Source organism: Nesoenas mayeri (assembly GCF_963082525.1).
Source record: "Nesoenas mayeri genome assembly, chromosome: W".
NCBI classification, from domain to species: Eukaryota; Metazoa; Chordata; class Aves; order Columbiformes; family Columbidae; genus Nesoenas; species Nesoenas mayeri.
Genome location: NC_137553.1, coordinates 9,928,675 through 9,954,409, shown reverse-complemented (window position 1 = coordinate 9,954,409; position 25,735 = coordinate 9,928,675). Strand labels below are relative to the sequence as shown.

General features: G+C 40.3%; 2 protein-coding genes across 2 annotated transcripts in view; both read left to right on the top strand.

Moving 5' to 3' along the window:
• LOC308051413 (protein mono-ADP-ribosyltransferase PARP8-like) overlaps nucleotides 1-23,317 on the top strand; it is a gene marked incomplete at its 3' end in the record, with an annotated part of 187,084 nt that extends 163,767 nt beyond the window's left edge. The window contains exons 8-10 of the mRNA XM_080361840.1: nucleotides 19,695-19,755; nucleotides 20,828-20,918; nucleotides 23,247-23,317. Coding sequence (XP_080217966.1) covers nucleotides 19,695-19,755; nucleotides 20,828-20,918; nucleotides 23,247-23,317 — 223 coding nt within the window. The remainder of the gene's footprint in view (nucleotides 1-19,694; nucleotides 19,756-20,827; nucleotides 20,919-23,246) is intronic.
• Nucleotides 1-25,735, top strand: part of LOC308051454 (protein mono-ADP-ribosyltransferase PARP8-like) — a gene marked incomplete at its 3' end in the record, with an annotated part of 111,648 nt that overhangs the window by 13,129 nt on the left and 72,784 nt on the right. The window contains exons 3-5 of the mRNA XM_080361891.1: nucleotides 19,695-19,755; nucleotides 20,828-20,918; nucleotides 23,247-23,313. The remainder of the gene's footprint in view (nucleotides 1-19,694; nucleotides 19,756-20,827; nucleotides 20,919-23,246; nucleotides 23,314-25,735) is intronic.

The following is a 25,735-nucleotide window of genomic DNA, read 5'->3' as shown; positions in this document are numbered from 1 at the left end:
CTCTTCGTATGATTTCTTTATATTGTGGCAAAAGGAAGGTGTACTGCTGGCTAGCAATAATGCTGGTTTTGTTTTTTCTTTTTGTGGTTGAGTACTGATACAGCTGGCTGTGCTGAGAACAAACCCTGGTAGCCTGTTCTAAAACATCATTGCCTTTTGCAGTTCAGTTGATATTTGATCAGACTGTTGTATTTTGTTGAAAATTACTATTCAGCATTGCTCTAAACCCTTGTTAAACATCTTTTCTGCCATATCATGTCTTTTACCCTGGAGATGAACAAGAGGAATGATAAGAGATGTAGTAAATGTTTTCTCTAGGGAGCAACTGAAGGAATTGGATTTGTCTAGTCTGGAAAAAAGACAGAAGGAGAGTACATAATAAGAATTCTTAAAAAAATAAACCTGTTTGTAGATAGAAGGAATGGTCAAATGTTCTGTACTGTCATCATGAAACAGACAATAAGAAACTATCTTTGTTAGCAACAAACAAGAATTTTATTAGATTTTAGGAAAGCTTTCTAACAGTGAGAAACTAAAATATCCTACAAAGGGAAGTGGTGGAACCTCAGTCAGGCATGAATTGCAAAGAGCAATTACAAAAAAATTCTGTTTGGCATATATCAGTGTGCATGATTCTGCCGTAGGGCATACCTGTATGATATTTTTTATATGTTTCAAGTCTTTTATAACTTCATTTTCCATCTATGTAATATTAATAATTTCATAAAAATAACAGGTAGGCAAGATGGAACAGACCCGTCAGATGTATTACAAAGAAAATATCAAACTTGTCATACAAACCAAGTAATAAAATGCAGAGAAGATAATAGGCATACATATATTCATTGCAAGTAACAATTCCCATTAACTTCTAAACAATAAGCTCTGTCATTTTAGTCTAAGAAGAGAGAGCATGTCTACAACTACAGTGTACTGTACCTTTTCAAATTAAATGGAAATTCATTACATTTCGCGGACCTGCGGAATTAAAATCCAAATAGTTGTATATGGGTTTAGGAAATCATAGAGTCATAGAACCATAGAATAGTTGTGCTGGAAGTGACTTTCAAAGATCATCTAGTCCAACCCTCCTGCAATGAGCAGGGACATCTCCAACTAGATCAAGTTGCTCAGAGTCCCATCCAGCCTGGCCTTGAATGTTTCCAGGGATGGGGCATCTACCACCTTTCTGGGCAACCTGTGCCAGTATTTTACCACCTTCATTGTAAAAAATTTCTTCCTCATATCTAGCCTGAATCTCCCCTCTTTTAATTTAAAACCATTACCCCTTGTCTTATTGCAACAGGCCCTGTTAAAAAGTCTGTCCCCATCTTTCTTATAGGCCCCTTTTAAGTATTGAAAGGCTGCAATAAAGTCTCCTTGGAGCTTTCTCTTCTCCAGGCTGAACAACCCCAACTCTCTCAGTCTGTCCTCATAGGAGAGGTGTTCCAACCCTCTGATCATCTTTGTGGACCTCTTCTGGACTCTGTCCAACGGGTCCATGTCTTTCCTGTGATTAAGGTTCTAGAGCTGGACACAGTACTCCAGGTGGGATCTCACCAGAGCAGAGTAGAAGAGCAGAATCACCTGCCTTGACCTGCTGGCCACACTCCGTTTGATGCAGCCCAAGATAAAATTGTCCTTCTGGGCTGCAAGCACACATTGCCAGCTCATGTCCAGTTTTTCATCCACCAGTACCCCCAAGTACTGGGAGTTGTCCTGACCCAGGTGCAGGACCTTGTACTTGGCCTTGTTGAACTTCACAAGGTTCACATGGGCCCTCTTCTCAAGCTTGTCCAGGTCCCTCTGGATGGCATCCCATCCCTCAGGCATGTCAACCACACCACTCTGCTTGGTGTTATCTGCAAACTTGCTGAGGGTGCACTCAATCCCACTGTCTATGTCACTGATGAAGATATTAAATAGTATTGGTCCCAGTATGAACTCCTGAGAGACACCACTTGTCACTGGTGTCCATCCAGACACTGAACTATTTACCACTACCTTCTGGATGTGACCATCCAGCCAATTCATCATCCACTGAACAGTACACCCGTCAAATCCATATCTCTCCAATTTGGAGACAAGGATGCTGCGGGGAACTGTATCAAAGGCTTTACAGAAATCCAGATAGATGACATCCATGGCTCTTTCCTTGTCCACTGATGTAGTCACTCCATCACAGAAGGCCACTAAAATGGTCAGGCAGGACTTGCATTTGGTGAAGCTGTGCTGGCTGTCTCAAATCACCTCCCTGTCCTTCATGTGCCTTATCATAGCTTCTAGAAGGATCTGTTCCATGCTCTTTCCAGGTACAGAGGTGAGGCCGACTGGTCAGTAGTTCTTGGGGTCATCCTTTCTACCCTTTTTAAAAATGGGTGTGATGTTTCCCTTTTTGTAGTCACCAGGGAATTTACCTGACTGCCATGACTTCTCAAATATCATGGAGAGTGGCTTGGCAACTGCATTAGCCAGTTCCTTCAGGACTCGGGCGCATCTCATTCAATGGCGTTTATTCTTTTTACTATTTTATTTGTCTACTCTCAGTTTTTCCATATTTTTTGTAGTAACTGTTCACTTAAATATGATATAAAAGTATTCACTTTATATATCTCATTTGTTGCAGCTGAGATGGACAAATGACATAGACCAAGTTCTTCCAGGATGAAAGTAGCAGATGCCATTTATTGCCACAAGTGCATTTTTATACAATTTTACCAGTTCATGTGTCCCTTCACTATTGGTTACAAGTTACAGCAGTAACATCTCATTGGCTATTTTTGCTATCATCAATGTTAATCTTTTACTCCCTTCTCTCTCACGAGTACATCCTTAACATCTCTGGATACTCCTTTACTCCCATCTTTCTCATGGGTAGGCCTTAATATCTTCAAGGCATATCTTCAGGGAATCCACGGATCCACCGTAGTCCCACAATTCCCCCTTTTTGTTTTTGTACTAAAAAAATTGCCTTCATTGTCCACTGCGGGGCCCTTTGCAGCAGAGAAATCATGCATGGCAACATTAGTAACACAACCACAGCAATCATCAAGATAATCAGTGCCGTTTTCACTACTGATAACAACAACCCTGAAAGCCCCCAACCACTAAACAATTTATTTAACGAATCACATCAAAATCTTCATACCCATGTCCTTGAGCTAATAACAAAAAGTCTATTGTGGCTCTATTCTGCAGAGTAGCATGTTGTCGAGGGTTTAGATTGCGGGGTGACAATAAAACCCTAGCAGATGTATTGTTAACCTCCTCTTCACCCCACTTCCCCCTTTTTCCCCTCCCTCTCCCCCATTCCCCCTCAGGACAGGAGATCAGGAGGGAAAGAAGGACAGAGAGAAGAGAGTTGGAAAAATTAAAAATGTTTTACTAATGCTACTAATAAGAATAGAGAAAATAATACAAAATATACAAAACCAATCTTGAAAATCTCAGCAACTGCAGAGCCGGCACCCCAAGTCCTGGACTGGACTCTGCAGCCAACCGGAGCTGGATTCAGTCTCTCACTAGGCCTCAGTTCGCAGGGACGACTAGCAAGATCCTCTCCTAATGTCGGCCATAAGGAAAAAGGGAAAAAGAAACGAGATCCTCGTGGTCTCCCACTTTTATATGAAGTATTCACGTGAATGGAATGTTATACACAGTTGGTCAGTTCCTTGGTCACCTGTTTCTCATTGCCCCTCTCGCGAGGTGTCTGTCCATGCTTATCAATAAGTTTGCATTCCATTGCTATGTTTTACCAAAACATGTATCTGGTTCTCCAGGAAAATGCAGCTAATATGAAGGCTTTAGCTGACAGGCAAATTCACTAAAAGAGAAACTTGTTTTTTTAAGAAAACCAGGACACATGTCGTACAGAATCTACATCTAACAAAAGTCCACTTAAAGCCTCAGAAGTTCTGTCAGTTTGCTTAACTAGGCAGCATCCTAATTTTTCTAAAGTATTTAAAGCTTTAGCTGTGCCAGCACCAGATACAAGAGATCCTAAACCCCTTAACCCTGATCCCCGAAAATCTACATTATCATCACATTTTGACTCATAAACATGCAAAAAGTATTTTTCCTGTCTTGCTCTTCTGTGATCTATTATATATACATTGGGCGTTAAGAGAGTTAATCATCCCAAAATACACAGTCCTCCAACAGCATTAGAAGGAATTCCTGGCCTGGCTCTATCTCCACAGATCAAGAATACACCATGCAGGAGGTGTTGGGGTCGCTGTCCCACATTATCAACGACACCCCTTGGAATCTTCTGCGAGGCATTACACCATCGAGTTTCATTTCTATAGTCACCAAGGGTAACATTAACGTTTTGCAGTTGTATCCATTCATGTTGTTGTATATTGTTCTGACACTTTTCACAAACCAGCTGGATACAAGCGTTCATGAGCATAGATGCCAGAATTCCAGTTCCCGTGGTTCAATATCTGCTTCCGGGAGGCAATTAATCCAAAGTGCCATGTTGTTATTATTACAGTTCGTTGCAATGCTTTTGCACCGACCACTATTTTGAAACAGTTGTGTGATGCTGCTGTAGTCATCAAGGGGGATGCCAACCAAGCATGTGTGGAACGGGTTTTCCGGAGATGCCATAGCTAGGCATATGGAGTCCTGGCTAGTCATGTTGGCTGAAGTAATTCACTTGTTGGTCTTTGTCTGTGCAGGCATCCAAGACATAGCGGCTGCAGCAATCATTGTCAGGAAGATAACACAGGTTTCACATTTCACGCCAGCAACCATTGCGGCCCTTGATCTGTAAAGACACAAGCATAGCCTCTCCCCCAGGTTATCAATTGATGTGGCCTTTTCCACTGACCATTACCTAGTGATTTGACCATAACTAATGTAGGTTCTTTCCGATTTAGCATGTTTTTGGGTCATATTTGCAAAGTGTTTCATCACAGGGCAAATTTGGGCTGCACCACTTAGATATAAGTGATTCATCACATACAATGCTTTTGACAATCAGTTTTGTGATGTTTTCCCTACTTCTCCCTCCTTTTTGTTTAAAAAAAAAAAAACAATTCAGAATCAGATAAATGCGTTGGACCTTGATTACCTACTCAGAATCACAAATCAAATTTAGAGGTTCCTCCTTAAAAAGGTCTAAGTAATGTAAAGCTGTGCCAAGTTCTGCTAATTGGGTTGAACCTTCAATAATTTTTACAGAATGATGCTAATTATATCTTCATGCCAGACCACTACAACTTTTTGAGACTTCCCAGAACCATCAACAAAAACTTTGCAAGAATGTAGGATCAGACCAAATACAAGTATGGTCTGTGACCTGATGTTAAAGTCTTGCAGGTTCTACAGCAATTTACGTTTATGCATGCCAAAAGCTGTGCTGTTAAGAAAATTGTCTAGTGCAATTTACAAGGACATAGATTGCAAATAAAAAATCAGAATTAAATTACGCAAATGGTACATATATGACAAAAGGATCATGGCCTATTAAGACTTAAATTCATTCCCTGCATTTCTTGATCAGAGTAACAATCGGTATATCAGTCTGTTAGCAATCTCATCATACTGTCCCACAATAGCCACAGGTTGTTTCTATGTTGTAGCTATAAATAGACAAATCTGCAAGTCCAATCGAATGCAGTCAGCCTGTAAGGTTGTCATAAATTAATTCATCAAAATTAAGTCAATTTTGGCTGTCATATTTATTGGATACTGTTTTCCTTTACCAGACTGTAGTCTTGTTTCAGATCTATCAGTGTAGTGTTTGCTTTATCAATACACTGGCTGTTAATACTAGTGGAAATACAGCATTTGAAATTTCCTTGGAGATTTCTCACTTGTAGCAAGCAGATCTGCACTATCCAAGTAGCTTCTTGTAGGGCATGCAACTAAACAGAATTCTCAGAAAACGTTATTTGAGCTTACAATTTACTTAACAAATCTTGACCCAAGAGAGGTATAGGGCTTTCTGACAAATACAAGAATTCATGTATTAAACTTTGTTCCAAATTTGGCATTCCGTTGGTCTCAAAAAATGTCCTTTCTTTCATTCTCTCCCATGACCTCAAAAACTAGCACGGTGAATTTACTAAGAAGTCTCTTACAACTAGGTACCACAGAATAAGTCTATTAAAAAAATTTGTTTTGTTTTAATTTCCCAGCTTCATTAGAACTATGGATCCACTGGTGATGCCTTTAAATTTCACCCTCAGACTCCTTTATGCAGTATTACAGTTCTCTAGCAGTAATATTGCTGAGGTGGGGGAGAATAAAACCTCCCTCTTGCCCCCACCTGAGATGGCACTCTGACCCCCCAAAGCTGACCAGTGTGAAAAGACTGACTTCATCAAGGAGGTAAAATGATGGGATCTCTCCCCAGATGTGCCAGAACCTAAGAAACAAGACGGAAGCAAAAAGAAACACACAGCAAGCTGGACTGGGCAAGGCTTGTATTAGTGTCTCATCTGGTGCGCTATGACTGTTATCCAAAAAACAGGATTCTTTACCTACTGTGCATACAGAAGAGCAAAGTTCAGTACACCAAGTTCAGACAACCTATCACAGAGTTGCGCAAGTCTGAGTGCCAGATTAAAGCTAGCATGCTAGAAAGAAAATAACAGGTACTACACACAAAATCTTACCATCACATTCACGCAGTAAAGAACTAAATTACTCATGGTCTTCTGTATTATCACAAAACACACATTTTCAGTCCATGGATTCTCATGATTTAACAGTCTGTGATCTCACCATACCACACAACAGACAAAAGACCTACTAAAACTGCACCATGCTTAAACAGGTGCCCACAAAGAAAACAGGTTAATGAGGAAAGCATCTTGCAGACTTCAGCAAGTTTACTGTGACCTCTGTGTTATCAGTTAATTCTCTCTCAGCTTGTTGACGTTCAAACCGTTCCACCTGTAAAACTGTCTGTAATGATCTAACGATCTCTTGTAGAGATTTATTTTGTCCTGCTCTTCTCACCTTAAAAACAACATTAATTGCAACAAAGTATTATACTTCAAGGTTCTATCCTCCGGCCACTTTTCCCATTCATCTAACTTACACAGCAGCCACCATTGACCATAGTATTTCACAAGATCTTCCTTCCTCATATTTCCAAGTGCTTTCCTATGTTTTAAAACACCTTCCAATACTAATTTCTTAGGAACACGACTGAAAACAGTCGTTTCTGACCCCATCTTGTAAGTAAAAACCATGAGAAGAGGTGTGTGTGTGGGGGAAGCACAGGGCTACTTGCAGCGCGAGTGGGAAAAGTGGGGAGAAGGTTTTACAATGCACTTATACTACAAAGAAACAATTCTAACAACAACCAGTAAAACAATTAACTCACATTCATGACAAGCTGCTTGATTTTCAGAGAGGCAATATGGAGAAGTACGTAATATGTACTGTAAAACTCGCAGATAACACGTTGATAGCAAACATCATTCTCTACTGCTAATTTCAACACTAGTGCTTCCTTAGCTTCTAAGTTGTCAACCTGCTTATTGATGGCCTCTTGAAGATGGTCAATAAATTGCATGTAATTTTCATCGGGACCCTGATTAATAGTTGTAAATGATTTAGCTACTTTGTTGGTTTCAGGCACCTTTATCATAGGTTGATATGCAAGATTCGTTGACTTCCTCAGGATTTCAGAAACTAATCGCACCTGTAATTGTGGTGTGCCAATTAGTGTCTTTTCCAAGAGCTGAGGGATACCCACTCCTTTCAATGAATCCCCATCGTTCCATCCTAAATGATCTATAGCTGTTACATTGCATAGGTTTAATTTTCCTTGAGTCTGTCATGGTTTTTATCTGACCTCGGGGCAACACGTACACTTACTCCTTTTCCTTTTAACTTTTTCAAGAAAATGCTGTGGACCCTCAGCCCTCATCCTCATCCGAGTCAACAGATAATGTGGACTTGAACAGTGCTGGAGAATCATTAGTAACGGGGGGTTTGGGGTTTGGAACAGTGCAATTTATTTTTTTTTTTTCAAATCTAGTCCAGAGAAGCCACCCCTCTTCACTGTCTCTGCCTGTTCCCGTTGCTCTTTTAATCCTCTCAAAGTCTCTAGCAACAATTGCCATGTCGTTAACAGCTCAATTGTTTCTTTGGATCTTTCAGTAGTGCTTTGCCCCATAGTAACATCCTTCGTAAAGTCAATTCCAGAAGGCTAATACCCTGCTTCTTCAGAAGCAATTTCCATGTAGATAATATAATATCCTCTTATTTAGATAATTCCACCTCCCCCCTGCCGTTCCCGGTAGCTTACCAACTCTTGGCGTGGTGTCTTTTCAAGGATCCGGATCTTCGGCAGCTCCCCCCCGCTGCTATATTACCTGTACCGGGCTCCGTCTCCACAGCTCGTCTTCGGCTGTCACAGCTTCATCGCTGTCTCTTCTTCATGCGAGATCTTTCTTCATACAGTATCATGTGCTACAAGTGCATTTTTATACAATTCTGCCAGTTCATGTGTCTTTTCACTATTGGTTACAAGTTACAGCACTAATATCTCATTGGTTAATTTTTCTATCATCCATGTTATTCTTCTATCCCCTTCTCTCTCGCGGGTACATCTCTCCTCCCTCCGGATACTCCTTTACTCCCATCCTTCTCAAGGGTGAATCTTAATATCTCAAGGCTGATCTCTACTCTCATATTTTCTGTCAAGGATTCCACAGACCCGCTGCAGTTTCCCACAATTCCCCCTTTTTGTATTTGTGCTAAAAATGCTGCCCTCATTGTCCGCTGCAGGGCCCTTTGCAGCAGAGAAATCGTGCATGGCAACATTAGTAACACAACCACAACAATCATCAAAATGATCAGTCCTGTTTTCACTACTGATAACAACCATCCTAAAAATCTCTCAGCCACTAAGCAATTTATTTAACAAATCCCATCAAAATCTTCACACCCATGTCCTTGAGCTAATAACAAAAAACTATCGTGGCCCTACTCTGCTATGTGGCATGTCTTACAGAATCTACATCTAAAAAAAATCCACTTAAAGTCTTTTAAGTCCTGTTAGTTTGCTTAACTAGCATCCTAATTTTCTAAAATATTTAAAGATTTTAGCTGTGCCAACACCAGATACAAGAGATCCTAAAACCCTTTACCTTGATCCCCAAAAATCTACATTATCATCACATTTTGACTCATATACACGCAAAAAGTGTTTTTCTCGTCTTGCACTTCTGTGATCTATTATCATAGATACATTGGGCATTAAGAGAGTTAATAGTCCCAAAATACACAGTCCTCCAACAGCATTAGAAGGAATTCCTGGTCAGGCTCTATCTCCACAGATCAAGAATACACCATACAGGAGGTTTGGGGGTCGCTGTTCCCACATTATCAATGACAACCCTTGGATTCTTCTGTGAGGCATTACACCATCGAGTTTCATTTCTATAGTCACCAAGGGTAGTATTAACATTTTGCAGTTTTATCCATTCATGCTTTAGCATATTGTCCTGGCACTTTTCATAAACCAGCTGGATACAAGCATCCATGGGCACAGATCCCAGCAATTCCAGTTCCTGTGGTTCAATGTCTATTTCCGGGAGACAGTTAATCCAAAGTGCCATGTTAGTATTATTACAGTTTTTTGCAATGCCTCTGCATCAACCACTATTTTGAAACAATTGTGTGATGCTGCTGTAGTCATCAAGGGGGATGCCAACCAAGCATGTGTGGAACGGGTTTTCCGAAGATACCATAGCTAGGCATATGGAGTCCTGGTCAGTCATGTTGGCTGAAGTACTCCACATGTTAGTCTTTGTCTGTGCGGGCATCCAAAACACAGCAGCTGCAACAGTCGTTGTCAGGAAGATAACACAGGTTTCACGTTTCGTGCCAGCAACAATTGCGGCCCTTGATCTGTAAAGACACAAGAAGAACCTCTCCCCCAGGTTATCAATTGATGTGGCCTTTTCCATTGACTAGTGATTTGACCATAACTAATGTAGGTTCTTTCTGATTTAGCATGATTTTGGGTCATACTTGCAAAGTATTTAATCACATACAATGCTTCTGACAATTGGTTTTGTGGTGTTTTCCCTACTTCTCCCCCCTTTTTGTTTTAAAAAAGAACAAAACCAAAACAAAAAAACACAGTTCAGAAGGAGATATGTGCATTGAACCTTGACTACGTACTCAGAATCACAAATCAAATTTAGAGGTTCCTCCTTAAAAAGCTCTAGGTAATGTAAAGCTGTGCCAAGTTCTGCTAATTGGGTTGAACCTTCAAAAATTTTTTCAGAATGATGCCAATTGTTATCTTCACACCAAACCACTACAGCTTTATGAGACTTCCCAAAACCATCGACAAAAACTTTGCAAGTATGTAGGATCAGACCAAATGCAAGTATGGCCTATGACCTGATGTTAAAGACTTGCAGGTTCTGCAGCAATTTACATTTATTCATGCCAAAAGCTGTGCTGTTAAGAAAACCAGCTAGTGCAATTTATAGAGACATAGATTACAAATAAAAAAATCAGAATTAAATTTCACAAATGGTACATATATGACAAAAGGATCATGGCCTATTGAAACTTAAATTCATTCCCTGCATTTTCTTGATCTGAGTGACAATTGGTATATAACAGTTGGTATATCAGTTTGCTAGCAATCTCATCATACTGTCCCACAATAGCCACAGGTTGTTTCTATGTTGTAGCCATAAACAGACAAATCCGCAAGTCCAATCGAACGCAGTCAGCCTGTAACGTTGTCATAAATTTATTCCTCAAAGTTTCTGACTCCATTTTGGCTGTGATATTTATTGGATATTGTTTTCCCTTACCAGATCGAAGTCCTGTTTCAGATCAATCAGTGTAGTATTTGCTTTATCGAAACATTGGCTGTTAATACTAGTGGAAATACAGCATTTGAAATTTCCTTGGAGAGTTCTCACTTGCAGCAAGCAGATCTGTACCATCCAAGCAGCTTCTTGTAGGCCATGCAAATAAACAGAATTCTCAGAAAATGTTATTTGAGCTTACAATTTGCTCAACAAATCTTAACCTAAGAGAGGTATAGGAGTTTCTAACAACTATAAGAATTCATGTATTTAAACTTTGTTCCAATTTTGGCATTCCATTGGACTCAAAAAATGGCCTTTCTTTCGTTCTCTCTCATGACCTCAAAAACTAGCATGGTGAATTTACTAAGAAGTCTCTTACAACTAATTACCACAGAATAAGTCTATTAACAAATTTTTGGTTTAATTTTCCAGTTTCATTAGAACTATGGATCCACTGGTGATGCCTTTAAATTTCACCCTCAGACTCCTTCATGCACTATTACAGCTCTCTAGCAGTAACATTGCTTGGGGCAGGGGCGCGGAGGGGAATAAAACTTCCCTCTCGCCCCCATCTGAGATGGCAAGACGTACAGCCCAGCATGAAAACACATCAGGTTGAACTCCACATCAAACCAATCTGGCTCCACTCCACACTCAAATCAGTACCAGTCTGACCCAGAGAAGCACTGAACACTGTGACCCCCAAAAGCTGACCAGTGTGAAAAGACTGACTTTAGCAAGGAGGTAAAATTATGAGCTCTTTTCCCTAGATGTGCCAAAACCTAGGAAACAAGAGAGAAGCAAAAATAAACAACACCAACAACCCCTGATTCAAAGCCGAAAAACAACACAGTGCCACAACAAAAATGGATGACAATACTTCAGGGAAAAAAAAGGACAGAGTGGGGGGAGTAAAGCCCCCCTTTCTCCGCTTAGCAGTGGGAAAACAATTTTCTCCATTTTTTTTCGTTCTCTTCTTCCTGCAGTTCAGATATAGTCAAGGTCACGCAGCTGGTACGAGGTGGGAGGCTCTGGTAAACTCCTCAGTTACAATGAGCTGCACATAGGCCTGGAATATTTTGCTGTTTTGTTTTCCCATTTCATTCCAACCATAATACACTTTATATGCAATTTCAAGTAGCTCAGCAATAGTTACATTCCTTAGCTCCATTTACCTGTTACAATTTAGAGATGTCAAAAAACAGTATAAATCAGTATAATTAACATAAATCCATTATTCTATTTTCCTAAATCTAAATCAGTTAATATTCTAGCAACTTTTAAATACAACCTCTTCCAAATTCACAGCTATTATAGCATTTTAACAATTTAAATGCTTTTCTAACAACATAAGCAATTACTCTAATGTGTAAGGATGCATCCTAAGGGAGGGCAAGGTGGAATTTTATCAGTGGAACCGGTTCCCATTTTGGAATTATCTCCCCAAACAAGATTCTTTTGGTACCAAATATGAATATGCAAACTAAAATACTGAGCTCAGATATGAAAACCATATACCAAGTTCAAATATGCAGATGGATCACAGTTACACCAATTTAAGACAATATCTCAATTTTTTGTATTGCACCTTTGGGCCGCTCACTGCTCAGCCAGGTGGAGGTACCTCTGGGTCTCCCTGACAAAAAAAGTCAGTTGCGCGCTGAAACCCATCCGCACCCACCGAGCCGGACTGGGCAAGGCCTTTTTGTGTTTTGTTTTGTTTTGGTTTTTTTTAGTGTCTCATCTGGTGTGCTACAGCTGTTATTCCAAAACCAGGATTCTTTACATGATGTGCATACGGAAAAACCAAATCCAGCACACCGAGATGAGACACAGCCTGTCACAGAGTTGCGCAAGTCTGAATGCTGGAATAAAGCTAGCATGCTAGAGAAAAAAAAAATAACAGCTACTACACACAAAATTTACCATCACATTCACGCAGTAAATAACTAAATTACTCATGATCTTCTGTATTATCACAGAACGCACATTTTGAGTCAATGAATTCTCATGATTTAACAGACTGTGAACTTATCATACCATATAACAAAGAGCTACCAAAATTGCAACATGCTTAAACCGATACCCACTTAGAAAACAGATTAATGAGGAAAGCATGCTCTTCTCACCTTAAAAACAACATTAATCGCAACAAAATTCTATTCTCCAGATACTTTTACCAATCATTTAATGTAAACAGCAGCGAACACTGATTTCAATATTTAACAAGATATTCCTTCCTTATAATTCTGAGTGCTTTCCTAAGTTTTAAAACACCTCCCAATACTGATTTTTAGGAACACAACTGAAAACAATTATTCCTGACCCCATCTTACAAGTAAAAACCTTGAGAAGGGTGAGGGAGGGGTATAAAAACACAGGCTGCTTGCAGCACGACTGGGAAAAATTGGGAGAGAGTTTTACGGCGCACTTAAAAACAACTAGTAAAACAATTAACTCACATTCCTAACAAGCTGCTTGATTTTCAGAGAGGCAATACACAGAAACACATAATATGTACTGTAAAACTCGCAGATAGCAAACATTAGCATTCTCTACTGCTAATTTCAACACCAATGCTTCCTTAGCTTCTAAGTTTTCAACCTGCTCATTGATGGCCTCTTGGAGATGGTCAATAAATTGCATGTAATTCTCACTGGGACCCTGATTAATAGTTGCAAATGATTTGGCTGCATTGTTGGTTTAAGGCACCTTTATCATAGCTTGATATGCGAGGTCTGTTGACTGCCTCAGGGTTTCAGAAAGTTATCATGTCTGTAGTTGTGTTGTGTCAATTAATGTCTCTTCCAGAAACACACAGGGTCCCGTGGTTTAACTGTAATTGAAAATGGGGGTAAATCCCAGCTTTTTGTTAAGTTCGGTTTACGCTCTGAAACTCTACCCTCACCCTCAGGAATTTAGTGTGGGAGGGAGGCGGGGGCAGGTTGGAGGGACCCAAATCTGTAGAAATTACGTTATTTGACTCGATCTGGCTCACCACGGGGGGGTCCTCCCCACCTAAATCTCCAGGCAAGGGGGGATAGGAAAAAATGTCCTTTTTTTTTTTTTTTTTTTTTCATGACTGATAACAGTGGGGCAGAGGGTTGAACTGTGATTAATGGTGGTGATGCAGACGGCAGAACCGCGGTTGATGATGGTAGAGGAGAGGTTCGAGCCGTGATTGATGACAGCGGAGTGGTCGTCCAAACGCACTGCTCCGACTGGTGCTCCGACCGGTGCTCTGAGGGCAACTCCCGAGACCATAACTCTGTTTTTTTCATGTGAGTCTTTCATAGCTTTTATCTGATCTTGGGGCCACACATACGTACGGTCCTCCTTTATTCCTTTTAACTTTCCAAGAAAGTGCCGCGGATCCTTATCCATGTCAGATAATATGAACTTGGGCGGTTTTGACGAATCTTTAGTAATAGGGGGAAGCGGAGCAGTACTTAATCTTGCTTTTTTCTCCAAGTCTGGCCCAGAAGAGCCAAGAAGACCATCCCCCTCGGCCGCCTCTGCCTGTTGCTGTTTTAACTCTTTCAGAGTATCTAATAACAAGCACCACATCGTTAACAGTTCAGTTGCTTCCTTGGACCCTTGGGTAGCACTATCAAACAATTTATCTCCCAAGTCCATCCATTGTGATACACTAAATGCTGTCACAGGATTAACCTCTAAACCTTGTGCTTTGCCTCATAGTAACATTTTTCTTAAAGTCAGTTCCGGAAGGCTAACACCCTGCTTCTTCAGAAGCAGCTTCCATGTGGATAATATAGTACCCTCTTCTTTAGATAAGTTTCCCCCCATGTTCCCGGTAGCTCACCTCCTCCTTAGCGAGGTGTCTTTTCAATCGATCCAGATCTTCGGCAGCTCTCCTTGGCTGCTCTTATCAGCTGTACTGGGCTCTGTCTCCACAGCTCTTCGGCTGTTCACAGCTTTCCGCTGTCACCTTGTTATGCGAGATCCTCTTCAGGTAGGATCACGTCGGGGTCACCACATGTCGCGGTTGAGACGGACAAGCGACATGGACCAAATTCTTTCAAGATGAAAGTAATAGATGCCATTTATTGCTACAAGCACATTTTTATACAATTCTGCCAGTTCATGTGTCTTTTCACTATTGGTTACAAGTTACAGCACTAATATCTCATTGGTTAATTTTTCTATCATCCATGTTATTCTTCTATCCCCTTCTCTCTCGCGGGTACATCTCTCCTCCCTCCGGATACTCCTTTACTCCCATCCTTCTCAAGGGTAAATCTTAATATCTCAAGGCTGATCTCTACTCTCATATTTTCTGTCAAGGATTCCACAGACCCGCTGCAGTTTCCCACAACCAAGTTCTTCCAGGATGAAAGTAGCAGATGCCATTTATTGCCACAAGTGCATTTTTATACAGTTTTACCCATTCATGTATCTCTTCACTATTGGTTACAAGTTACATCAGTAACATCTCATTGGCTATTTTTGCGATCATCAATGTTACTCCCTTCTCTTTCACGGGTACATCCTTAACATCTCCGGATACTCCTTTACTCCCATCTTTCTCACGGGTAGGCCTTAATATCTTCAAGGCTAATTTCTGTTCCCATTCCCTCTGTCAGGGAATCCACAGATCTACCGTAGTCCCACACTCATTTGACAAGGCTTTTGATTTTGCGTTGTCTAATGGATGGTTATTCACTTGCAGTTTTTCATTTTCCTTCTAAAGAAAATGTCCAATGAAACCATAGTTACTTAATTTTCTTCAGTGGTGTTTATAAAGAATTTTAGACTGAGAAAACTAATAAACGCTCATTTTTTCATTGATCTAAGTTTTTGTAACTCTGTGATTGTGATGACTGGGTTAGAGTTTGTCTAGTCCTGATTCATAGTGATTAGGTCATTCTAAATCAGATAACTGATTTCTTCCTTTTTTACATAGTATTTTCACTTCAATAATTTTATAAGAAATACCTGTGGTATGACTTTTGCTGTTAGTTTTTATATTGTATGTCAAAATATTTCCTTTTTCTTGGACTTAAAGGTGCCTAATTTATTCTTGAAGCCAAATAGCAATTTGCATTATTTTTTACTTGAAATGGATGTTCAGGTTCCTCAGGTAGTCACGAACCTGATCTTCTGTTACAGTGGGAGGGACATTACTCCCCCAGTCTCTGTCTTGCGGTCCATCCACTTGAGAGGTGTGGGAAGAGAGGCTGCCAGTGAAGACTGAGGCAAAAAAGTTGTTGAGTACCTCAGCCTTCTCCTCATCCATTGTTACCAGTTTGCCAGTAGTGTTCATCAGGGGGGTACGCTTTCTTTGACCTTCCTTTTCTGGCTGACATACCTGTAGAATGCCTTCCTCTTATTATTTGCACCCTGTTCTGGGTTCGGCTGGGATAGAATTAATTTTCACAGTAAACTGGGAAGGGACACAGCCAAGACAGTTGACCCAAACTAGCCAAAGGGATATTCAATATCATATGATGTCATGCTCAGTATATAAAATAGGGGAACTGTCAGGGAAGGGAATTGCTGCTCAGGAGTGGGCTGGGCATCAGCAGGTGGTGAGCAATTGCACTGTGTATTCCTTGCTTTGTATATTCTTTTACCGTTATTATTTTTGTTATCTCTTCCTTTGTTGTCCCGTTAAACTGTTTTTATGTCAATCCACGAGTTTTACCTTTTTTTTTCACAATTCTCCTCCCCATCCCACTGGGGGCAGGGGGAGGAGTGAGCAAGCAGCTGCATAGTACTTAGTTGCCAGCTGGGCCTAAACCACAACATGCCCCTTGCCAAGCTGAGCTCCAGCTGCACCTTGGCCTTCCTGACCCCATCTCTGCACCACCAGGCAGTGTCCCTATACTCTTCCCAGGATACCTGTCCCTGCTTCCACTGCCTGTGCATTTCCTTCTTGCCCTTTAGTTTAACCAGCATGTCTCAACTCATCCATTCTGGTCTCTTGCCTTCCTTAACTGATTTCTTACATCTGGGGATCACAAGCTCTTGTGCTCTATGGAAAGCATCCTTAAAGATCTGCCAGCTCTGTTCTGCTCCCTTGTCCCTGAGAGCAGTTTCCCGGGGGGTCCTACTCTTTGAAGAGCTGGAAGTTGGCTTTCCTAAAATTCAGGGTCCTGACTTGACTCTTCCTTCATCTGACCCATATCCCTCAGGACTGGAGTAAGAAGACTTCATCAATAGGCTCCCCTTGATTGGGTGGCCTGTAGTAGACACCAACCACAAGGTTCCCTTTGTTGCCTCAGTCTCTATTTCTTACCCATAAGCTTTCAACATGCTCATGGCTATTCTTCAGAGACAGCTCTTCACAATCTACCCATTTCTTGATGTAGAGGGTAACCCCTCCACCCCTCCTTCCTCACCTGTCCCTTCTGAACAGCCTGTAGCCATTGATAGCCACACTCCAGTCACTAAGTTTCAGTAATATCCACTAGGTCGCAGCTTTCTAGCAGCATGGTGTCTTCCAAATCCTCCTGTTTTTTGCCCATGCTGTGTACATTGGTGTAGAGACACTTCAGCTGGGCTGTTGGACATGTCACCTTTTAGAGGAACACCCCTTAATTCCTTTTAAGTATTTCACTTCATGAGCAGAGAATGAGATATTCAAGCAAATGAACGAGATAAATGTTTAGTTCCCAAATGGATAAGTATGAAATTGAGAATACTTTGATAATAGGCTCTCTCAAGCTCCTAAAACTGAAACATTATATGTAGCCTTTCAAAAAATGTAATACATCTAATTTATTGAATCAACTGTTTCATTGGAAGCATTGTGATCTTGGGCTCACTGTAGTAGAAATTGGCATCTATGGCTACTTTTGGTATGTGGAAAACTTTCATGCTCCTTCAACTCTGTTGCAGTTGAAAATATTAATAAATTCTTAGAAATGACAAACACAGCATTAAGCATTCAGTTTCATCCCTCTCCTGCAGCTCCACTTTTGTGGCTGCAACAAGCCTGTCTGACAGTGACACCCACTAAGATGCATATTTCCTGGACAGTTGACCCTCTTTTAGTAGTCTTCTACTGTCAGAGTCAACTGTACATATAAAAGGGAAATTCCTATACCTGCATGCTTTTCACCATTGTCCTTTGAAATCTGACCACTAAAGCCATGAGAAAGCCCTCTGGACTGACTGATCCAAACTCTTCAGTATCTATTTATATTGCTTATACATTGATGGACAGAGGACCTCTGGGAGCTTCAAAATCAATAATGTGTTCTTGGAGCCATTGTAGGCAGTAGATCATGAACTACAGACACTGGAATAAAACATAATTTCTTCCTCCCATTTCAGCTTGGAGAAGTAAAGCTAGAGTCAGCATCATGTATCTAAAATTCATTTTCTATGGTGGTAATGGAGTTGGGGCAAAAGGATTTCAGTCTGTATGGAAATTCCACAGTTGTAACTTATTTGTATCTTATCCTTTCTTCCACTATTATTTCTTTGTTTAGTTAGTTCAACTATGTTTTTTTTAATTTATAAAATTATGCCTGTTCAGAGCCTTTTGAATCTCAGTCAAATAGTGTGAATAACACCAGCCTGTGTTCATAAATATTACTTAGGAATTCATAGCAATCTGTTCTTTGGATCTTCTGGAAAATTTACAAAACAAATCTGAGGCCACTGTTGTGTAATATAGTGGCTAAGCCTTTCAGTAGATGGAGAGTTTCAGTGTTTCAAAGTCAGTTCTTCAGTGAGCTGTAGGAGGTCAGAGAATGCCTGTATGGCTCTGGGTGAGTAAGCTCTGGAGAAGCTGTAAGGGTGGCTGGGAAGCTTTCAGGTAATGCAGCCTTGGTCAGCCATTCACCTGCCCCATGTGTGCCAAGAGACTTTGGGTTTGACCTTACCAGAGAGAACTGCTGGGATGCTGAGGTTTAGTGGAAGGGGTTCCCTCCACAAGATTTCACAAGAAGTCAAGGCGTTTCCAGTGCAAGCTATGTCCTACTATGGGCCGAGAGGCCACTTTGTTAGGAGACAGTTATATTCACAAAAATATTGTTGTATTTCAAAATTACCTTATCATCTTATTTATGCACAACTGCTACTGTGCACTTAGTCTAGTTTAATAGAAAAACATGTAAGTCATTGTGAGAACAATCATATAAACACAGTATAAAGCAAAAACCTATTGACTAGAAGCTAATTTGTGAAAAATTGAGAGTGATAGCACTTTTACAGAATTGTCCACTTAAGTAATTTAAAGGAAAGTAATTTTTTATTTAGGTATATGAATATTTTCTAGCCCTATTTTTCAGAAGTTTTCATGTATGTTGGGGGTGGGCAATCAGAATGAGTCAGAAAATAAGAGGCAAAAAAGTCACACTTTAAATGTAAGATTTCAGACAGCAATGAAACATCTATGAGCCTTGAGCATGTTACAGGGCAATTTTATGTTTTGAGAAACAAATTCTTTAATGTATGAAGCAGTACCACAGGTATAATATGCCACCCTATGTTGTATTTGTCTTAAATGATTTATCTCAAGCCTCTCCTGAAGTTGCTGAGTGTTAATCTAAAATACTTTTAAAATCAACTAGGGTTTTCTTTTGTCAAAAATAGGAGCAGCATGTGACCATTATTGTTTTCTTGATTTATTTGTGCAATATGTGAGACAAAAATACATAGCAGCAATGGAGAGAGAATTTGGGGGAACTAGCAGAAAAAAAATGTAGCCTATTTAAGCAAGATCTACTGAAAGAATGTTTCAGCGCAGCAGACAGTTATCCACTGGGAATATTGATCCGATCTAAGTAAATGTGTATTTTATCACCATTCTGATTTTACAGACAAGATTATCTTTTATAAAATCTTCTCTGTTATAAGTATTTCTGGGCTGAGGAGTATGTTAAAGAGCTCTAATGTAATGTGATTCTTTCCTTTCAGGGAATATGGAGCCATTGATGATGTAGATATTGATCTGCATATTGATGTTAGCTTTCTTGATGTAAGTAATCTAATCACAGAATTACATAATAAACATTAATACCCATTTAATTCTGCTACATATCAGACTCTCTAGACAACCACTGAGACACACCTTTTTCAGAAGCTTGATCTTCACAAGTGGCTGTCACATTATTGCTTGCTATTCAGTGGAAAGGGTTTCCTTTTCCTTTTATGATCACATTGTCAAAATGTGTTGTAGGCTTTTATTTACTGCATATGTATTTCCTTTCAAACATGCTTTGTGAATGGTAAATATTTTAACTGACATAAATGAAATACTTTTGGTTGGTTTTTTTTTTGCTATCCTAGACATTAGTTAAGTGAAAGCACTTCATAGAGTCCTGGAAGGAAGAAGACCTTGGCTGGAGCTTTCCTGTGTGCTTCTCAACATCTGCAGCTGATTAGGATGAGGCTTGAGTAGCAAAGGAGACAGGACAGTGGTGCTGTTAACTGGCAGCATGGCTTCTGTAACAGTTATGATGTCATGAAGTCCACACTTCCTCACTTCATCTGTGCAGTAACTTCCTGTCCTCTTGATGCAGAATGAAAATTAGTACTTTTAGGGGCATCATTAGCTTTTGCACAGATATGTCATATTCTCAGGTCAGCGCAGCACAGTTGTTCTCAGGCTCTTCTAAAATTTAAGAAAATCTAATCATACCTTGAATTATTTTAATCAGTCTTAAAAAGGAGCAAACATTTCCTTTGCCCTGTGTTATGGGATAAGTTTCCTTTCCATCTTGATTTGCTCCTTTGCTTCTCAGCTTTGAAATAGTATCTCTTGATAGATGGGAACATGTCTGCCTGCACTGCAGATGTAGTGTTGTGTAGAAACCTGTGCTCCATTTAAATGAAAATACTCAAGAGCTGGAAGCAGTCTAACACTGCTCTTAGGGACATCAGCAGGCAATAATTTGTCCTAAGTCACAAGTTTAAAGTTGGAGTAGATATTCCATGACTGGGTAAATGGATGGATGGTGTTTATAACAACCCTAAGGTAGACCGACAAAATACAACAGTTCCTCATGATGGCTAATGGTATCTATTGTTTTCTTTTTATTGTGAACTAGGAAGAGATTGCTGTGGCTTGGGATGTAATTCGCACAGAGCCTATAATAGTGCGATTGCACTGTTCACTTACACAGTACTTAAATGGTCCAGGTTAGTCACCTGTGTATTCTTCATGTGCCTTGTATGGTGTCTCAGTCTGAGCCATGTACTAGGTGACAGATACTCATTCGCTGCCAAATCTTTGACCCTGCATGTGCTTAAATGTACTGCCGAGAGCAGTCCTACTGATTTGAAATTATGCTTATATATATTTGCATGGCTAGGCCCTCAATAATGGCATGGGCATCTAGTTTAAACTTTCATAGGCTGAGTTTCGGAACTTGTTTTCTTGATATCCTTTGAAATACAGCTGCTTCCCCTAGGAACCGGGGGTTAAAGAATAAAGATTGACAGTTTCTAATATGTGATTTCCTGATTTTGGAAATCAGGGATGATCTTCACAGATGCAGATATCACTAATGAGGTATACATACACAGATCTGTGCAGCACATTAATGCACCCTTTTTCATGCACCTTCGAAGAATCAGGCCATGATAATTATCCTGACAGCTTCTGATTTCTGTATGACTGTGTGAACTCTGGGGATCTTTAAGTTTGAATGAGAGTTTTAAATGTTATGTGGACATCCTGCTCTCTGGTTGTTATGTGAGTAAAGCTTTCTCATGAGAGTAAAAATGGTCAAACTCATGAAGAATCAACTGAGACTGAAGATTTGGAAACATTCATATGCAAGAGTCAACTTCAGATACATTTTTACAATGGGAAGTCAGAACTAAGTGTGTAATTTGGATCATAACTTGCCTGGCTTTGGAGGCTTCCAGTACAAGCTGTCAGTTCAGGCTTGTATCTGTGGGAAAATTCTGCCTCTGGAAAATTAATAGATATTTCCAGTCATAATATGTTTAGCAAAATCTGTCACAATGAACTATTTTTATAGGATATGTTGTCTGCCAATTCTAACTATAAACTATATTCTGTTCATTCAAATAAGCACTTCATTACATCAGTCATTATTTTTGTTTGTTTGTTTGACTTTGGTCTTTTTGTCAGTGTTTTATTGATTAAATCTTTTTTGTAAATATGCAGGTCTTATAATATGTATGTGCCATAGCAGGTATCAGTGTTAGTATTCAGAATATTTCTATCAAAATGTAATTAAAAAAAATAAAAACACGCAGCAAATAAGAGAGAGTGAAGTGTGAAGAGCAGTGTGCAATAAGAAATGATCTAGTGAAATGATAAGTAACAAGATATCTTCTGCACCACTGACAAGGTTAAAATGGAAAGCTTATTTCCCAGTCCTGCAGCTTGTGGGAGTGCCTGAGTACTGAGAAAGGCACAATCAGGGCTAGAGGCAAGTGCTTCACTGCTACTGGTTTTATGAACTCAGCTGCTGTTGCAGCTGTTTCTTTATTTACCAGAAACATAACCCTTTAACAAAACCCTTTCTCTGTGTATTTCTCTTCCCCCTCAATTATGTTGGTTTGAGACTACTGGGCCATAACTTTATGCTACATATTTATCTCTTATAGTACTTTCTATTCATTGAAAAAACAAACAGAAATGCAGTATACTCCAAAGCACAATGAGAGGTATACATACCACATTGTAGTTGTTTAATATCCTCATTTTAGATAGTCATTCTTCTAGTTAATACCTTACCTCATTATTGTACCTGTGGGCAGTTTCTCCCATGTGCCTTAGAAACCTGTCTTACATAAGGATGAATCAGCCTTTTGGAGGTACCTGGCTGTCTTCTCTGGCTATAGAGTTTAGACAAAAATTGTAGTCTACATGTCAGATTTTAAGATTGCTGATGTAGGTACGATGATTCTCATTGAAAATATTCTCCTCCTACCATGTGTCCTGAATTTGACAGTCTAAAGACATTGCTACCCCTAATCAAAGTATTTATCCCTTTTGAAAAATTCACCAGTTTTTCTTGAAAAGATGAGATGATATTTGAATAATAACATTAGAGAAAGGGTATCTACAGTGCTTTGAATTAAGTGGAATTGGATGGCCAGGTTATATATATTTGTATTTTATTTTTAAAATTAATTAAAATAAGGGTTAATTTATTTGAAGTTAATTTGAATTAACTTTAAATAAAATTTAAATTTAATTAATTAATTTAAATTAATTTAAATTAAAGTCAGTGGGAAGAGATATTTTGGGGAATTCAATTTCTAAAATACTCATTTGTAAAATTACAAATTATATTGGCTAATATTTCAAAAAGGACCATTCATTTCTTCATAGACTTAAATTACATGTTTGCTTTCACCATTGCTTCAATGGCATTGCCTATAGTAAAGGTCCAGATAGAACAGGGTCCTTAAATCTGACTTGTATAGTCATGAGTTCTTGATTATTGCTTTAAGTTCATATATCAACAATATCTCCTTTTTCCATAGTGCCAAGTGTGGATGTATTTCAGATCTCTACTAAGGAAAGATTTGGGCTGGGACATCAGCTGAAAAAGTAAGTCTGGAAAAATGTAAACCCCCATTTTTAAGTAAATATTACACTCTTTTTGGTTCACAGACCATGTCAAGTAGGATGAAATTCACAGGCTGTCATGTTAGTTGGATCAAAGTGTTTTGAACTTGATTTTCTTTAAATAAAAAATAACAGGTTTTTCCTTTTTAAGTTAAGTTTGGCAGTTGTTGGAGAGAACTTGATTTGTGCTGCCTGCCAGGGTTTTCTGTCACTTCCTTTTACGAAGTAAGCTACAAAAGTTCAAAAAGTCTGTAGCTAGGAGTGTTCAATTTCATGGTTTTGCTTAGATTCTGAAGCCTCTGGAGCAGGAAACTTTTTTAGCATCATGCATACACTAAGGGGGCTATGCTTTCATGGTGGCCTCTAGGATGTACCACAGTAATTAGGCCATCCACATTTTGAGGACAAGAGGGAAGAAGAGTTGAAAAAATTAGCAGTTTCATGTGTTTGTGGTACAATTCAATTTCATAGAATCATAGAATACCAGGTTGGAAGGGACCTCAAGGATCATCTGGTCCAACCTTTCTTGGCAAAAGCACAGTCTAGACAAGATGGCCCAACACCCTGTCCAGCTGAATCTTAAAAGTGTCCAATGTTGGGGAATCCACCACTTCCCTGGGCAGATTATTTCAATGGCTGGTTGTTCTCATTGTGAAAAATTTCCCTCTTGTGTCCAATCGGAATATCCCCAGGAGTAACTTGTACCCATTACCACTTGTCTTTTCCATGTGACACTTGGTAAAAAGGGAGTCTCCATCTTCTTTGTAGCCACCCTTTAAATACTGGAACATGGTGACATGGTCTCCCCATAGCTTTCTTTTCTCAAGGCTGAACAAGCCCACTTCTCTCAGCCTTTCCTCATATGGCAGGCTTCCCAGTCCTTTGATCATCTTTGTGGCCCTTCTCTGGACCCTCTCCAGCCTGTCCACATAATTTTTATATAGAGGGGACCAAAACTGACCACAGTATTCCAGATATGGCCTGACAAGTCCTGAACAGAGTGGGATAATGACTTTATCTCTGCTGGTGATGCCCTTGATGCAGCCCAGCATCCTGTTGGCCGTCTTTGCTGCAGCAGCACACTGTTCACTCATATTGAGCTTGCTGTACACCAAGACCCCCAGGTCCCTTTCCACAGAGCTGCTCCGCAGCTGGGTAGCTTCCAGTCTGTGCTGCACTCCTGGGTTATGTTTCCCCAGGTTCAAGACCTTACACTTGTCCTTGTTGAACTTTATAAGGTACTTGTTAGCCCACTCTTCCAACCATGGGAGATTTAAATGGCTCCTAGGGAGTGCAGGCAACCAGGAGCACAGTGAACAGGGCGAGCAAACAGGGTTGTGGCAGTTAGCATGGCAGTTCACGCAGACAGGGAGAGGAAGCTCTACCAGCTCAAGAGAGCTGTTACTGGTCTTCCATGTGGGTGGCGATGAAGCTGTAACCCGTAGTGCAAGGGTAATCAAAAAAGACTTCAGGTACTTGGGATGGTTGATGAGGGAAGCAGGAGGACAGGTTATTTTCTCCTCTCTCCTTCCAGTCACGGGCAGTGACATTAGAAGAAACAGACGGGTGCAGTCTATTAATACATGGCTCCATGACTGTTGTCACCACCACAGTTTTGGCTTTTTTGATAATGGGATGGCCTACACAGCACTGGGTTTGCTGGCATCAGATGGAGTTCACCTTTCTCATGGGGGAAGAGGGTCCTTGCACATGAGCTAGTGGGGCTCATCGACAGAACTTTAAACTAGATGGAGGAGGGCTCGTCTGTAACATACTATGGGATGAGACACCAAGCACAGAGGGGCGAGGTGAAGTGGGCTTTAAACTGATGAGCTTGGGGGATGGGGTCCAAAGTGACAATGCTCACATGATCATGTCCAACAGGGGAATAAGCCAGGCCAACCAGAGCAGTGACAAATATTCCTTAGCTGCCTCCCAAGATGAGAACCAGAAGGCCAACCATCTCAAAGGTACACATGGCTGCAGTGGACACAGTCTCCCACAGAATCCTCACAGCTAAACTGAGGAAGTGCGGTCTGGATGATCAGATAGTGAGGTGGACTGCAAACTGGCTGAAGGAAAGAAACCAAAGAGTCCTGGTCAATGGGGCAGAGTCCAGTTGGAGGCCTGTATTGATTGGAATGCCTCAAGGGTCAGTACTGGGGCCAATATTATTCAATATATTAATCAATGACTTGGATGAGGGAACAGAGTGTATTATCAGCAAGTTTGCTGATGACACCAAACTGGGAGGAGTGGCTGACACGCCAGAAGGCTGTGCTGCCATCCAGCGAGACCTGGACAGGCTGGAGAGCTGGGGAAAAATTTAATGAAATATAACTAGGGCAAGTGTAGAGTCTTACATCTGGACAGGAACAACCCCAAGTTCCAGTATAAGTTGGGG